Source organism: Falco biarmicus, chromosome 8 (genome assembly GCF_023638135.1).
Source record: "Falco biarmicus isolate bFalBia1 chromosome 8, bFalBia1.pri, whole genome shotgun sequence".
NCBI lineage: Eukaryota > Metazoa > Chordata > Aves > Falconiformes > Falconidae > Falco > Falco biarmicus.
In genome coordinates this window covers 1,542,197-1,556,874 of record NC_079295.1, presented here as the reverse complement: position 1 = coordinate 1,556,874, position 14,678 = coordinate 1,542,197, and the positions used below count along the sequence as shown (strand labels likewise).

The 14,678-nt window shown below is 45.0% G+C and overlaps 1 protein-coding gene across 1 annotated transcript; it reads left to right on the top strand.

Annotated features, from left to right (window-relative positions):
• Window positions 1–3,499: 3,499 nt before the first annotated feature.
• Window positions 3,500–11,023, top strand: C8H2orf69 (chromosome 8 C2orf69 homolog). The gene is made up of 2 exons (XM_056348551.1): window positions 3,500–3,868; window positions 4,801–11,023. Exons 1-2 carry the CDS (start codon window positions 3,566–3,568, stop codon window positions 5,638–5,640), a joined length of 1,143 nt encoding a protein of 380 aa, XP_056204526.1. The 5' UTR covers window positions 3,500–3,565; the 3' UTR covers window positions 5,641–11,023.
• The last annotated feature ends 3,655 nt before the right edge of the window (window positions 11,024–14,678 follow it).

Here is a 14,678-nt window from a genome sequence, read left to right as displayed (position 1 = left end):
TAGCCTTAGGGCACGGTCACAGATTAAAATCTAGACAACATTCTGTGACTGTACCCCAAAAACCTCAAACTAGGAGAACAAGCATTTGCTTGGGGAAATTCCAAAGTGAACACCTGAACATTTGTAGCTGGCCCCAGGCACAGAAAGTTGCACTCCCAACAAAAAGAGTCCCACACTAGCAAACGTTTACTTGGTGTCTTTATTATCTACCTTTACTACTGCTCCTCCAGACACTCAAGCGAAGTATCTTTCTGAGTATGTGACAGACAGATCTGGACATTCATAGTGTGATTTCTAATACATATAGTTAGCATGTTAAATTTTAATTTTTTTTTCAGAAAAATCAAACTACTAGTTTATGCACCTAGCTTTAAGTGCTTATTCGGGCATCCCTTTTTACCCTTTTTCATCAAACACAGCCTGAAGTTTCATGAGAAAGTATTGTAAGTTCTTATACCCAACTTATTCTGTGGTTCTTCTAAGCAGGTATTTGGAATCAGTTATCTGCAGGAGGGGGCCTGGAAATCAGGACCATAAGTAACAATCAGTTAGCTGAAAGGAATGTGCTCGAGCTTGTAGGCCACAAACCCTGGGAGAACAAGGAATGTGAACAGATAACAATCAACAGGATGAGTCATGCCGAGATAAGATAAGGGAATGAGGAACAGATGGCACCAAGGATAAGTAACACGTTGCTGTTAATTGATGACTGTAAAAACTTATTTAAAGTGTCCTTTGTTTGTAGTTAACCACCAATCAGGGATTGCCTAGTATGCAATGCTTAGCTTAAAGAACCAATCTGTTTAAAGTGCGCAGCTTCTGAAAACATATATAAACTCGTGATTGTGTACAATAAATCGACATTTGCTTGCATCAAGCTACGTCCTGTCTCTTCATTCACACAGTTATCTTGATGGCTGTGCAAAACAGATTAAATGTTGAGATTTCCTAGATGATGCATGCTACAGGAAAGGGATAACCGTAAGTGATAAACAAACATACAAGACAACATGCAATGTGTCCTTGTCGCAAAGGCAGCCAACAGCATCCTGGGCTGTGTTTAGAAAAAGCTTTACCAGCAAGCAGTTCAAGGGAGGTGGTGCTTCCCCTCTACTCATGTGGCATCACCAGTGCTGTAGTGCCACATCCGGTGCTGCGCTTTCCACTACAAGGGACATGGACATACTGGAACAAGCCCAGTGACAAGCTGGCAATGCAATTAAACAGGAGCATCTGTTATACAAGGAGACATTGGAAGCTGGGACTGTTTAGCCTAGAGAAGAGAAAGCTCATGGGGCCTAATCAATGTATATGAACACCTGATGAGGTAAGTAAGGATGACAGAGCTCAACTATTCTCAGTGGTGTCCAGCAACAGGACATGAAGCAATGGGGACAAGCTGAAATACAGGGAAGTGTTTAACCATCAATAAAGCACCTTTCTTCCTGTGAGGGTGATGGAGCACTGGAACAGGCTAATCAAAAGCCCAGCTAGACATGTTCCTGAGCAACCTACCCCAGCTGACCCTGTTTTGAGCAGATGGGTTGGTCCGGAGGCATCTTCCGGCCTCAGCCACTCCATGGTTCCAAATTGCTCAGTTTTACACTCCTGGGAGCACAGGCAGGAATTCCCAGAGGAACTGCAGTTCCAAAGATTTGGAAGTGACCACTAGCTCTACTGTAAATGGATTAGAAATGCTGCCTATATTAATCAGCTGCTAAACACAAGAACGCATTGCTGAAATGCGCTTCTAATGTCACATTCCCAAGACAGCAATTATGATCAGATGGCTTTTCTGATAAGCATTTTTCAAAGCATACTGCACAGCACCATCTTCTGGTCACCAAAAGCTGGATTATGTATTTTCTTCAGTCTTTCAGAAAAAAGCTTTAACCATATCAAAGATATTTTTTCATACAAGAAAGAGTAATGTTAAGCTTAAACCCCAGCAACTTAAACATCGTCTATGACAGACAGAAATCACTGAGAATTTTTCATTAACTCCCGTTATCCCTAAAAACACACAAAGTGGAAAAAATACCCTTTAAAACCTCTTACCCTCCTCATCGGGAAGACCAGGCATCAACCTTGTCCCAGTTTCTGCAAGAAAAAATACATGTTGTTCACATAATAAAAAAAAAATCTCAAAGTATGTAACACAACACACTAATCTTCTGAGCTCTTATCTTGACCCTCAATGACAAGGTGCAGGTCTGCTTTCTGGAAGAGCCTTTGTATAAGCTTTAGAATAGGGAAGTAACAACTGTTGTGCTTGCTCTGGCTCGAGCCCAAAGACAGACCCATGAAAAATACAAGTGTGCTAAGCAGACTGTGAACACATCATTGCTCAAATAATCTCCATAAGCAGGCTGCACAGACACACACAGGTTAGAATTTGTACTTAGAAGATAAGCCACTCTACTCCGCGTGTTACTAGCTTGCTACACTGCTAATCTTAAAATGACCATATTGCCTTTTCATTGGTTGCATTGACCAACAAGAATCCAGTCAATGCTTTGACACACATGACTGGATTACACAATCCCTGTTCAGTTAACTCTGCTTTCTTGCACAACCGACTCAACTAGCGAGAATCAGATTTGATATCTGGCAATTTTCCAAGTTTGCATACAAGCATTTTGTACTGGACTATGAAAATAGAACAAAGGGATGAATAAATGAAAAGTTTTCAACAAACCCACCAGGAACACTTAAGAATGAAGGAAAGGCTCTGCTTCCTCACTTTGCTTGCCATGCAGTTTCTCACAATGGCACAGGTGAAAGCTTTCCTTCAAGTGCAGTAGCACTAGTAGAACCAAAGCGGAAAAAGTATATCTAACTTTTTTTAAAATACACCCAACACCTCCAGGAAATAAATGAACCCACAGAACTCTTCCATCTGAGATTGCAAGGCAGCCCACGGCACTGCGATTGTGCTCCAGCTGAAGGCGGCGGGGCTGTGCCCCGCGGTGGGAGGCCCCCTGCGGCCACCGCCGAGCTCAGAGGCACCTACCCCGGCGCCGGCTTCGCCTCCTTCGGGGCGGGTCGGCCCAGCATTGCTCTCCCGACGGGGCAGGACACCGGCCGGGCACCGGCCACCCCAGCTTTATCCCGGCAGGGTAGGCCGGGGGGGCAGGGCGGGCGGCGGCGCGGGCTCACCGAGGCACCACACGGCCTGAGGGGAGCAGGGCCCACTGGCACCAGGAGCCGCCCAGCACCGGGTCCGGCCGGCAGGACGCCGGTACCCGAGCAGGGGGTGGGAGGCAACGACAGGGGCTCCAGGGGCGTCAAGGAAAGCGACGACAGAGGCTCCGGAGGGGTGTAGGCGGTCCCGCCCGCCTAATCCCAGCGCCCCGAGAACCGCCTCACAGCTCTGCGCTTCCCGCCACGCTCCTTTTGAAGGCTTCGGTGACGTCACCGCCGCGTTCGGCGCGTGTGGCCCCGCCCGCGAGAGCCCGGCGGCGGCAGCGGGGGCGGGGTGGGGGCGCGCAGGCGCGGTGCCGCGGCCGGGCCGGGCGGGAGGCCGGGCTGAGGCGGCCGCCGGGGCTGCGGACACGGCGCTCCCATGAGCGGGCGCTGCCCGCCGGCCGCCGCCTTGCTGCTGCGGGGGCTCGCCGGCCCTGCCGCGCGCTGCCTGGGCAGGAGCATGAGCCTCTGCGGGGCGCCGGCCGCCTGCGCCGCGGGGCCTGCGGGCGGTGGCGGCGCGGGCTTCTCCTCAGCGCGGCTGAGCCCGCCGTGGCTGCGGCTGCCGGAGGTACCGGGCGCGGAGCCGCACCGCGCCAACGAGCTCCTGCTGCTGCTGCCGCCGGCCCTGCACGACGCGGCCCCGCCACAGCATCACGTCGTCTACTTCCCGGGGGACGTGCAGGTGCGGCGGCGGGCGGCCGAGGGCGACGAGCAATGGCGGGTGGGAGCGGCTGAGGGAGCGGGCTGGCCGCGGGCCGAGCCGCAGCCCCCTGCCCGGGGGAGGCATCGCCGGCCGCCCGGGGCTGCCGAGCGGTCGCGGCGGGAGCGGGGCAGCCCGCTGCCGGGGCCGAGGTGCCGGGCGGCGGCGGGACTCGAACCGGGGGCGAGCGGCCGCTCCTGGGGCCCGTCGGCGCGGCCGGGCGGGTGGGAGGCGGCTCCGGAGCGCGGGCCCGGGTTTTGCGGTGGGGCGCGGGGCACCGTGCGCTGTCACCGGGGGCGCCGGGGCGGGCCGAGCAGCCCCTGAGTGCCCGTCCCGGGCGCGGCTCGGTCCAGCCGTAGCCGGGTGGCGGGGCTGCGGCGGTCTCGGCCGCTCTGGATCCGGGGTGCGGGTCGGCCCGGCTTGCGGTACCTCCCCCATCTGCGCTCCCTGGGGGCCCGAACAAGGGGCGCGAAGGCTCCCGGCGGCCGAGTGGGAGGGAATGCGGTTTTTTTCTGCATAAAAGACAGAAAACTTATTACAGAGTTTTCAGTTTGTTGTTGGTTTGTAATAATAAGTAAAAATAAAATTTAAAAATCAGTATCTGCAGTAAAATTAAGCGTTCTTTGCCATACTAAGTTGAACAATACTTTTGGAGTGAGAAGCCAACAAAAATCATGAATACTTCCGTGTGTTTACTTTTATTGTGTTAATTTTGGAGGTATTAAAAGTGTGTGATAAAAATATTAACGTAGGATAAGTAAATAAAAATATGCCAGTTTCTTCAATGTCTTGTTCTGGAAGCCTCTTAGTTACAGCCCATCCTTATAAGTACAGTAGACAGAGCTGAAGCCTTTTCACAATGTAGTAATGCACCTTTTCTATGTTTGTTTTTTTTTTTAATTATTATTTTTCAGAACTATCACGACATCATGTCTTGCCACCCAGAAAACTTTCAGTGGGAGCACTGGAGTTTTGAAAATGTTGCTACCATACTTGCTCGCAGGTTCCCTAATAGCTTTATTTGGGTTGTAAAGTGTTCTCGAATGCACCTGCACAAATTCAGTTGTTACGACAACTTTGTGGCGAGCAACATGTTTGGAGCGCCAGAGCACAGCACTCACTTTGGAGCTTTCAAGCATCTCCATGCATTGCTAGTTAATGCATTCAGACTCTCTCAGAATATTCTGCTGTCCCAGAAAAGCGTGCATGGTGTCAGCAAGGATGCAAAAATAGCTGCTTGTAAATCACAGCCACGTTCTGTTCCTACAACAAATGGCTGCTCATCCACAGAGAGAGAGAGTGATTGTGAATGCTCTAATAATTCTGCTATGAACTTCATTATACCGTCTGCTGTAGCTGCAGTGTCGTTTACTTTGATCGGCTTCAGTAAAGGTTGTGTGGTTTTGAACCAGCTGCTTTATGAGCTGAAGGAAGCTAAAAAAGACAAGAATACAGATGCCTTCTTAAAAACCATAAAAGCGATTTACTGGCTGGATGGTGGTCACTCAGGAGGAAGCAATACTTGGGTTACTTACCCTGAAGTGCTGAAAGAACTTGCAGAGACAGGAATTGAAGTTCACGCTCATGTCACCCCGTACCAAGTGTTTGACACAATGAGGTCCTGGATTGGGAGAGAGCATGAGAAGTTTGTACAGATACTTGAAGAATTTGGTGTGGAAATAAATGATCAACTACATTTTGCTGATGACGTTCCCTCCTTAGATAACCATTTCAGAGTTCATGAAGTATTTTGAGACTGTATGCATCCGAACAGTATATTCACTGTAAAAGCACTTATAATACTGTAAATGTTGTCTTCTAGATTTACAGCTTTGAGCAGCTGCTTTCTGAAGAGAATACTAAGTCAGTCCTGCATTGCTAATAGATACTATATATACATTTCCATAGCCTAAAATGGGAGGATTGTGGACCCCATACCTACAAGAGATGTTGCCATTTTATTCCTGGAAAAAAAGTGTTACGAAGAACTATCCTATACGTGATTCTTTGTTAAATGTGAACATTTGTTCTCAAGTGGTTGGCAAAATTTTTAGTCCTGGATGTCTGATGTCATATACTACCTTTAACGGGAGTTCAGAGTACTCAGGACTTTTAGATGTCTGGATACTTCAATTTAGTAGCTTCCAGGGCTAAAAGCTTTGGAATTTGTCAGTAACAGACATAAGGTTAGGAGGTTATTTTGGCTTATGGAAACTGATGATTGTTAGAACAATCTTAGTTATCTATTTTGGTGAAAACTGTTTTAGTTAGTTAGTTGAATCTTCCAGTTTTGTAACATGTCTCCTAATTGAAACAAAGTCACAAATATTTACCTTTGGTATAATAGTGCCAATCCATTTTTCTTCCTTATGTGCACCTTGCCTTTTTTGTTGCTATAGGGTTTCATTGATTCATTATGTAGTATCTGCTAGTGAATACTATTTCACCTGGGGGCTTGAAAATTTTGACATAGCTATCTTAAGTGACCAAGAATGTTGATGAGGGTGTAGCTTATTGCTGTTTCAACATATTTTGCTATTGCTTTGATAAACTTCTATAAGGAGGACCAGCGGTAATACCTGGATTTTCCAGTTAAGAAGTGTCTTTTATCCCTGCCTTGGACTGGTGAGGTTTTTCTAGCTAATTGCTGCATTGATGTTGATCTAAGTCAAACCATAAGTATGTAATGTATTGCAAGTTGCGTAAAAAACTTTAGACTGTGTTGACTGTAGCTGTTTCAAAATGCTTCTGTTTTAATTTAAAACTATTGTTTCCTTTAAATGTATTGCAGTAGTTGCTTCTAGAGCCACCCAAAAATCTATTTTCCGAGGCTAATGTTTCATACAGACATACACCCCCCCAATTAAATGCGAAAGATGTAATCAACTTCAGGCCCCAAACCTGAATGTTCTTTAGAATTACTGAAAAGTGGACAGATAAGGGTATTAGTGGAACTTTTCTACTGTTGTAAGTAACTTTTCATTTATCTACAAATACACCTTAGAATAACTCTTAAAAAGACAACTGCAGCTATTAACAGTGAACCAGTAGCTTACAATGGTTCTGGATTTCCTGGAAGTATAGGCATACAAAAACAAGCTAGCAAAACGCTGCAAAGATTACGTATGGCTCAGTTCTGAAAAAAGGCATTTTATTCAACTTTGTTCCTATGTTTGATGTCTTAGCAACATCTTCCCCCTGCTTCTTGCTTCCTGTGACACTTACACTGTGGAAGGAAAGTCCTAGATCATCTTTCTTCCATTGGCATCATTAAAACCTAGAAGTTTCACTGGAGATGGTGTTTTCACAACTCTTGCAGAGGTTGCGCACATGGTGGTGATCACTGAAGAATGAGAAAAGTGTGTTGAACTGTTAAAATTTTCCTAATACTCAGAATGTTAAGGGTAGTAGAAAGGATTATGCATACCGTGTGTACCTTACAATGTGAAGGTGAACTCTTATCACTAATAACAATTAGATTAATGTACCTAGTTAAGCAAAAGGGGGAAGTAACTTATTTTAATAGATGGAGAAAAGTGCAACATGCAAGCCAACTCTTTATCATTTTATAAAATAATCTAGTTCCATCTGCTTTTATTTTTTCTTTAAGGTCTTTCTTGGAGATGTTGTTTAACCCTATTTATTGATTGCCTTTTTAATGGGCTTATAACAGCTTGTGTGTGTGTTCCAAGAAGGCTATTTCCCTTTTTTGGTCCTTTCAATATGTGAGGACTTTTTTTCTGTAAAGGAAATATGGGTCACCTAACAAAGTGGCTTTAATAGAAAGCCTGCATATTGCTTGAAGTATCTTTAATTATCCACTTACAAAGTAATTAAAAAACCCCAAACAAAACACCAACAAAAAACCCAGAACACACCACTGGTCTTGCTCCCTCTCAGTTTCAGACTGACTGGGCTAACTTGGGTATGCTGAAACTCCCCAATAACTGCGCAGATCATAGACCCAGTTTCTAAACAATTTTGTGCCAGCCAAAACAGCAGCAGTAGGTTGTTGTAAGCTTTTGGAAACAGCTATTAAAATATTGACATTGTCTTCAGAAGTTTCTGGGTGGCTATCATATGAAAATAATATTAATCTGTTTGATGGAGGCTGCTTACAATAACTGTTAAATTAAATAGGCTCAGGTGTTGCTATATAAGCACTTTGTTGCAAAACTAATCTTGTGAGACCTCGTGTCGTGGAGGGAAAACTGACTGGTTGTTTTTCAGTCTCTAAACAGTTGTAGTAGTCTGGTGGAATGTGCCTCTGTTATTCACTGCAATGCATGCTAAAAATAACTTGCAAACAATGTAGAAAATAAACCATTTCTAATGGGTGAAACCATTCCGATGTGAATGTAAAACCATTAAATTAGGAATGTGCAGTTAAGTTTTATGGATTAAGCTTTATCAGGTGTTTGTGGAGGCCTAGTTTAAAAAAAAACCAACAGATTTATTTGAAAGCTTTTCTTCAATGAGGCTTTGTATTTGTGTCAGCATCAGTTTACTGCCATCTCGCATGCCTGGGAGAGCTGGCGTGAAGTACCCACAGGTGTGAATGTTTCTATATTAGGATTAAATGGGTCACAGTTTGTATACACCTGTTTTTCAACTGTAAAGGCAGCTTTTAATAAGCTTGGATGTAAATGCCTAAAAGTTAAGTGATTCTCATGCTTACGGTGGTTTAGTTCAAGACGTGTCTGGTTTTGGAGAGAGCAACATTGCAGAGTCCTTAGCACGACCTAGTACGTAATAGCTGGTATTCTTTATATCACATGCTTGTTCCTTGTACAGTAGGCAAGGCGTTCATCAGATTTGAGAAGCTGTGCCTGTTAAATTCCTTTAAGACAAGGCTGGATTCTGTGAAATTGTCCAGATTCCGTGTGACTTAAATGATTTTATTTTGTGTGCATCTGAAATGTTAGAAACTTTGGCAGCCTTTTCCCTCTAGATCTAATTTATTTGCATCTCTGTAAATGCCACTGCATAAATCCTCGTTGGCCCTTAATTTTGAAAGGTGATTAAGGATCCAAGTCTTAACATGTTGCAGGAAGGAGCAATCTCTTCTGTCCTCCCGTCGATAACATCCTGCCACCTGCCTTATGTTAGCATGAACGCTTTGTGGTGAGCTGATCTGTCTTTCTAAATTAACATTATTGCTGATAGAGATAGCTCATGGGAGTACTGTGTATTTAAATAGTCATAGAAATTATTTTAATGACTGTTAAATCAGTTCAGGAGTTAGGATGTCACAACTGTGGATATTCATGGGTAAAAGTGATTGTGAACAATGATGCGTTCACGTTTTCCCAACAGGTTCTTTTTGAGCTATTTGCAGAAAGAAAAGGTCACCTGTTTTTTCTTACCTCTTACAACGCTGTCTTTCCTAAGCCAACAATGACTTCATCGCTGCAGGTAAACAGTGTTTGTTGTTCTCAAGTTGAAGCACTGAGGTCAAAGTATACCCATCCATTTACCCTGAATGCTTATTTTAAATGACACAGGGTCTTAATCAGTTAATGTAAGAGAGAAGTTAAAGAAAAGTAAAAATTTTGGGATGTGTGTGCTCTGTTGTCAGCCACATTTTTAGGTATATCCCTGCCTACTAGAATCCACAAAGAGGAATTGCGTGTCTGTATTCCTGTGCAATACAGAAGCAAAGGCAGATGTCTCGGACTGCAATCTCAGGAGACAGCCCCATCAAATCACCTTTGGAGTTACTTCTTCAGAATCTTTTCAGTCTTGTATTGAAATCTCATTTCATTTTTGTGAGGATGGTAAAGAACAAAACGTGTACTTACATTCATAACCTGATGAAAATTTAGACGTGTTTAAATATTGCTGATGGAGACCCTAAGACCAAAGCTGGCACTCTGTTGGTCTTACTGATCTCTTTACTCTGTTCAGATGCAAGGTGACTGTTTTTAACTCCAATAAAATAACATGAAGTCATAAAGCCAGTAATGCAAGGTCGTAAAACACCTATGTGTCAGAGACTGCTTCTCCCAGCGCCAGACATACTCTTCCTGACTAAATTCATTTCGTCAATATTAACAGCATAATTCACTCCTCTTGCTGACAAAAAACACTTGCATGGGATTAACTGTTCCACATCACTGTGGAAACCATGGAAAACTGATTCAAGGAGTCATTTTGCATATAGTGTAGTGTGGATTGTAAGGTAGTGATGGTTTTGTCATCGTTTCCTGTCTTTAGGGCTTCATTGCATGTTTCCAAGTGACTTGAGAAGTGCCAAATTCTACTCAAGCAAATGACCAGGAAAGCATCTGGTAGAACAAAAGGGCGAAAATAAATTATCTGGGTTTTCTTCATGTGTATAAACATCTCATGTACTTGAAAAGGGGCAGAATGCCACTACTTCAGGGTTCAGAATAAATTTTCCCTCTCTCAGTGAGCTTTCAGAGAGCGCTTTCAGTCATAGATGTTAATTTCCTTTGTTGTACTTGGCACTGACGGAGCTGAGCTGTTTCTAAAGAAAGCACTGCTGCAAGACAGAAGAAAGGGAAGACACAGCTGTGCTGAAGTGCGAAACAGGGCTCCGCGCATCTCCCACGACAGTTTACCCCTCAGCAATGCTCTGCGCCTGGGTGCTGGATGAAGCCGTTGCGTCCCTTGCAGGCTTGCTGCGTGGCCCTGCTTCCCTGTTCCCCAGTGTAAGGAATACATTGATCTGTGTGATGGAAGTTAAGCGATTAATGTACTGCTTGACAGCTGAAGTATAAGCGTTTTCACAGCAAAAATCATCGGTTACTGTGATCTGCATTATTATTGCAAGCAATTGCTTCGGAGCTTTTGTGTGTGAACATAGCCTCGCACGCGGCACTGCGCCTTTTACATGGTTGAGCAGTTCTTTTAATGTTTTCAATCTGCTCTTAAAAATGTTGACTAGGAACAGATCTGAACAATTGGAAAGGAAGTAATCTGCTTCTGTTGCTCTTGGGAATCGCCACTTAAAAGGGACCATTGCTCTCAGCAGTTACCACATGCAGAGTCAGAATCTATCCCCACTCCCAGGGTCTGACCCAAAGCAAAATGGGAAATCTTACTGTGCCGCCTTTACTGCACACTTGGCTAACTGTCCAAAAAAATAAAATTTCATCTGCCCTTCTTTGGCCATCTTTGGTTGTTGAGTCATACTAACTTACAAAAAATCCTTTGTAAAACTCAGTGTCTCAGAACATGTATCTTCAACACCTGCCTTGTCTACATGGAAACATCTACATTTCTCAGGTTTGGGAAGATATATTTTGGCTAGAGGAAAGAAGAATGAAACCTGTACAGGGATTTTTTTTGAAGCCGTGAACTCATGCATGCTGGGACCACATCGTATGTACTATAACCTCTGCCATGGTAAAATCATCCTCATCTTAAGTCAGTAGTGCTGTTGTGGGGCTAACAGCCTGAACAAGACAAGTAAGTTTCTCCCTACAGATTTAAAAAGGATCACAGACATGTTTCTGATCCTTCATGATCAAGCCAAACCCTTTTGTATTAGGCACTGAACTTGACACTTGTATTAGGAACCCAGACCCCATGTAGCTCCTGGAGAGAAACATGTTCCCAAGTTGGCTACATCACATCTTGAGCACATACATGCTAGGCAAAGTTTTTAATGACCTGTTTAAGAGCTTGACAAGGCAATATTTTGGCATCAGTTTTTTCATTTGATTCTTTCCACAGCAACCACATTAAGAAAAATGTATAAAACATTTGTCTTCCAAAATTATTTGTTGTCCTTTATATTTCATATGACCAAGAAGAAATAATTCTTTCCAGGTGTTGATGTGCAATGGACTTATATTTTAAAAGCCTCAGTCACTAAATTTTTAGTGCAATTCAAATTTTGGTGTAGGCCAGGTTTAAACTGCTGATTTCAGTACTGCCTGTATTTAAGTAGCTTAAGTCATCTTTCAGTCCTGGGCAGTCTGCATCACCTAACTCCTCTGTTGAATGTGCTGTTTGAACAGGCTGTTTTGAATGCTTAAGATGGTCAGTGTTTATTTTTCTAATATCTGTTACCACAACTTCATCTGTTCATTGTGGCATGATCCCATTTGGCTTTAGGTCTCCAAAGGCCAAAGTTCCACCAATTGTCAGTGGCTCTAATTCTTTGCATTAGGTCAGTAATAGGTTTTTAAGTGTGGCTACATGTATTCTTGTGCTATGTTAGCTGGAACTTCTTTAATGCTTTCACCAGTCACTCATCACTTTATTGCATGTAGCATAGTGGTTAGAAAGCACCGAGTTAGTTTAGTTGGTTGTTTTTGTTGGTTTGTGGTTTTTTTTTTTTTAATGCAGTAGCATCAAGATTTTTATCACTAGTCACATTATGCTCACATTAAGAAAAGACATTTTTAAACTGCTCGGTTCCTTCTTTTATTGCATTTCAGAACAGCTGTTTTATAGAAGCTATTAAATAAGAAATTGAAGAAACTGGTTCAAAGTGAAAACAGGGTGGCGCAGACAGAACAGCTACTGTGCTGGTCTTCCCACTGATCCACACAGTAGTTTTTGTTGATCTTCCTTGGATGTGCACTTATGTTGCAGCTGGTGGGGTCTGCTGACAGTCTGAGAAGGGGAAAACCAGAGGGGTCATGGGGAGGGGAGAACCCCAACCGCTCTCGATCCAGAGATTTCTCACAGAGCACTGGGAGGGAAGCACGAGCAGGGCTGGGTTATCCACCAGCAGACCAGGGTGAGATACAGCTCATTTGCTGGCACATAAAAAATAAAATAAAGGCTTCAATTTAAAGTTGGTAGAGTGAAGAGGAAATAGCTACACTTGCTGTAGCACTTGGCTCAGGTTTAGCTCGGCATGACTCTTCCCAACCAGGTACATGCTTCCCAGCCAGCCTTCATGCCAGCCTAAACCAGTGAACGGCTGCAGCTTTCCTGCTGGGCTGCCTCAGCACCAGTGACTGCACCAGAGGGATGCAAGGGTCTCCTTTGCCCTAAGGTCTTTAGGTTAATAGTTTAAAAGCCTCCCTTACAAAATATTCAAAATGGCATTCTGAATACTCATGGCTTGACAGATCTTGTTTATGCTTTTCACACACATACTGTGAAACAAGTACTATTGAAAATCTTAGTAGCACCATTGGGTGGCACAGCAGTGCACGTCTTTGGCCCACAGGATTTTCCTCCTTTTACTTTGCCCTCCCTCTGAAGCACAGCAGGCAGCACAGCAGGCACCTCTTACTGGCTGAGGCACAGCTGGGTCACTCAGACACCAACTGTGCTCCACCGAGTTTCCCATGCATAGTGTGGAGAGGGCCTGAGAGCACCAAGCTGGCACCTCTCCTGGGGACAGAGCATCGAGAAACAGCAGAATGAGGGATGAGCACAGCACTGCTCTGCACTAGCGTGCTGGGAAGCTGCTGGTGGCTGGTTAAAAGCGACAGCCGTGCAGGCACAACGCTGGAGGCAGCTCTGGCTAACCCTGCAGGCGCCCCGAGCCTCTCCATTCAGTCCCCGCTCCCACAGCGCACAACTGTGCGCCTCCAAGTTCAGTTGGGGCCTCAGTGTGGCCAGGCCAACAAAGCCAAGAGGCTTCCCCAGCCGAACAGAGACCGGGAGCCTGCCTCAGGAGCATGCACAAGCAATCCTTGTTCGTTTTTGAACAAAAATTTTGGGAGACCTATTTGTGATCCCAAATTTAAATTCTGCCCTCGGAACGTACAATGATGCTCATCAGAATCGCTTGGCTGGCTCCATTCATCCCTATTCACTGAGGTGGCCGGGTGCCCACTCACATGGTAGCAGACTATTTTTACTGCGATGAACTGCCAAGAAGAACAGGTTTAGAAGAATAATCTGCACAGTATTGCAATCGTCTGCTCTTCTGGAGAAGGATTTTCCAGCACTCTAATAACACCACATATCTATTTAGTCTAAGAACTTTCAACAAGTTACAGGCCTCAAAAGATACCACTAGAAATAACAGACTGACCTAAGTCAGATAAACACTGCATTCCCCAAGCAGCACAAGTAGTAACATTGGAGGGATTTCCAAGGGACAGGGACCACCTGTCTTTCCTGCAAGGTGCCCGTCTTTATTTCACAAGGCCTTTGTAAGCACTGCAACCTGCTGAAAGGTGACCACCTACAACACCTGTACAAAAGGCTCCAGCCCAAAAGGCACAATGCAACCCCCTTTCACGCAGTAGCATTAGCACTCAAAATCATAAAGCCTCAAACACTGCTCCAAACAGAGCCTACATCTACTCCCGAAGGATGAACTTCAGCATCTGGGACTGTAGCTGGATGGATTTGTGGGCACGAGTTGCAAGCATTTCACAGCTGCAGGAACAGCAGCGCTGCCCTGGCACAAGGTTTGCTTTTGCTGCCTCACATGTTACGCAGCCCAGGCAGGGGTACATCTGCCGCATGGCTCTAAGCTCCACCTTGCCCACCCTCCGTGTCACCACCACAGGGAGCAGACACACCCCACCCCCCCATTACCAGGCTATTACTTACTCCAGGAGAAACCACCACCACCATAGTGGCTTTCTGGGGCCTCCTCAGAGACTGCTGTGGCTTCCTGAAACTTCAGTAAACGAGGCAGTGTTCAGGAAGATGTGCAGTAAGCGTACATGTTGTCAGCCCAGCCCAGATACCGAAACTTCTGTTCGGAACAGTGAAGTAGAACACTCCAAAGAGGAGAGTTGTACGTACAGGCACTGCAAATGCACACCTTGGCGTGGGAGAGACCATCCCTGCATCAACGCAGATGGCACACTCACTGCACAGGAAGAACAACAAGAACAAAACC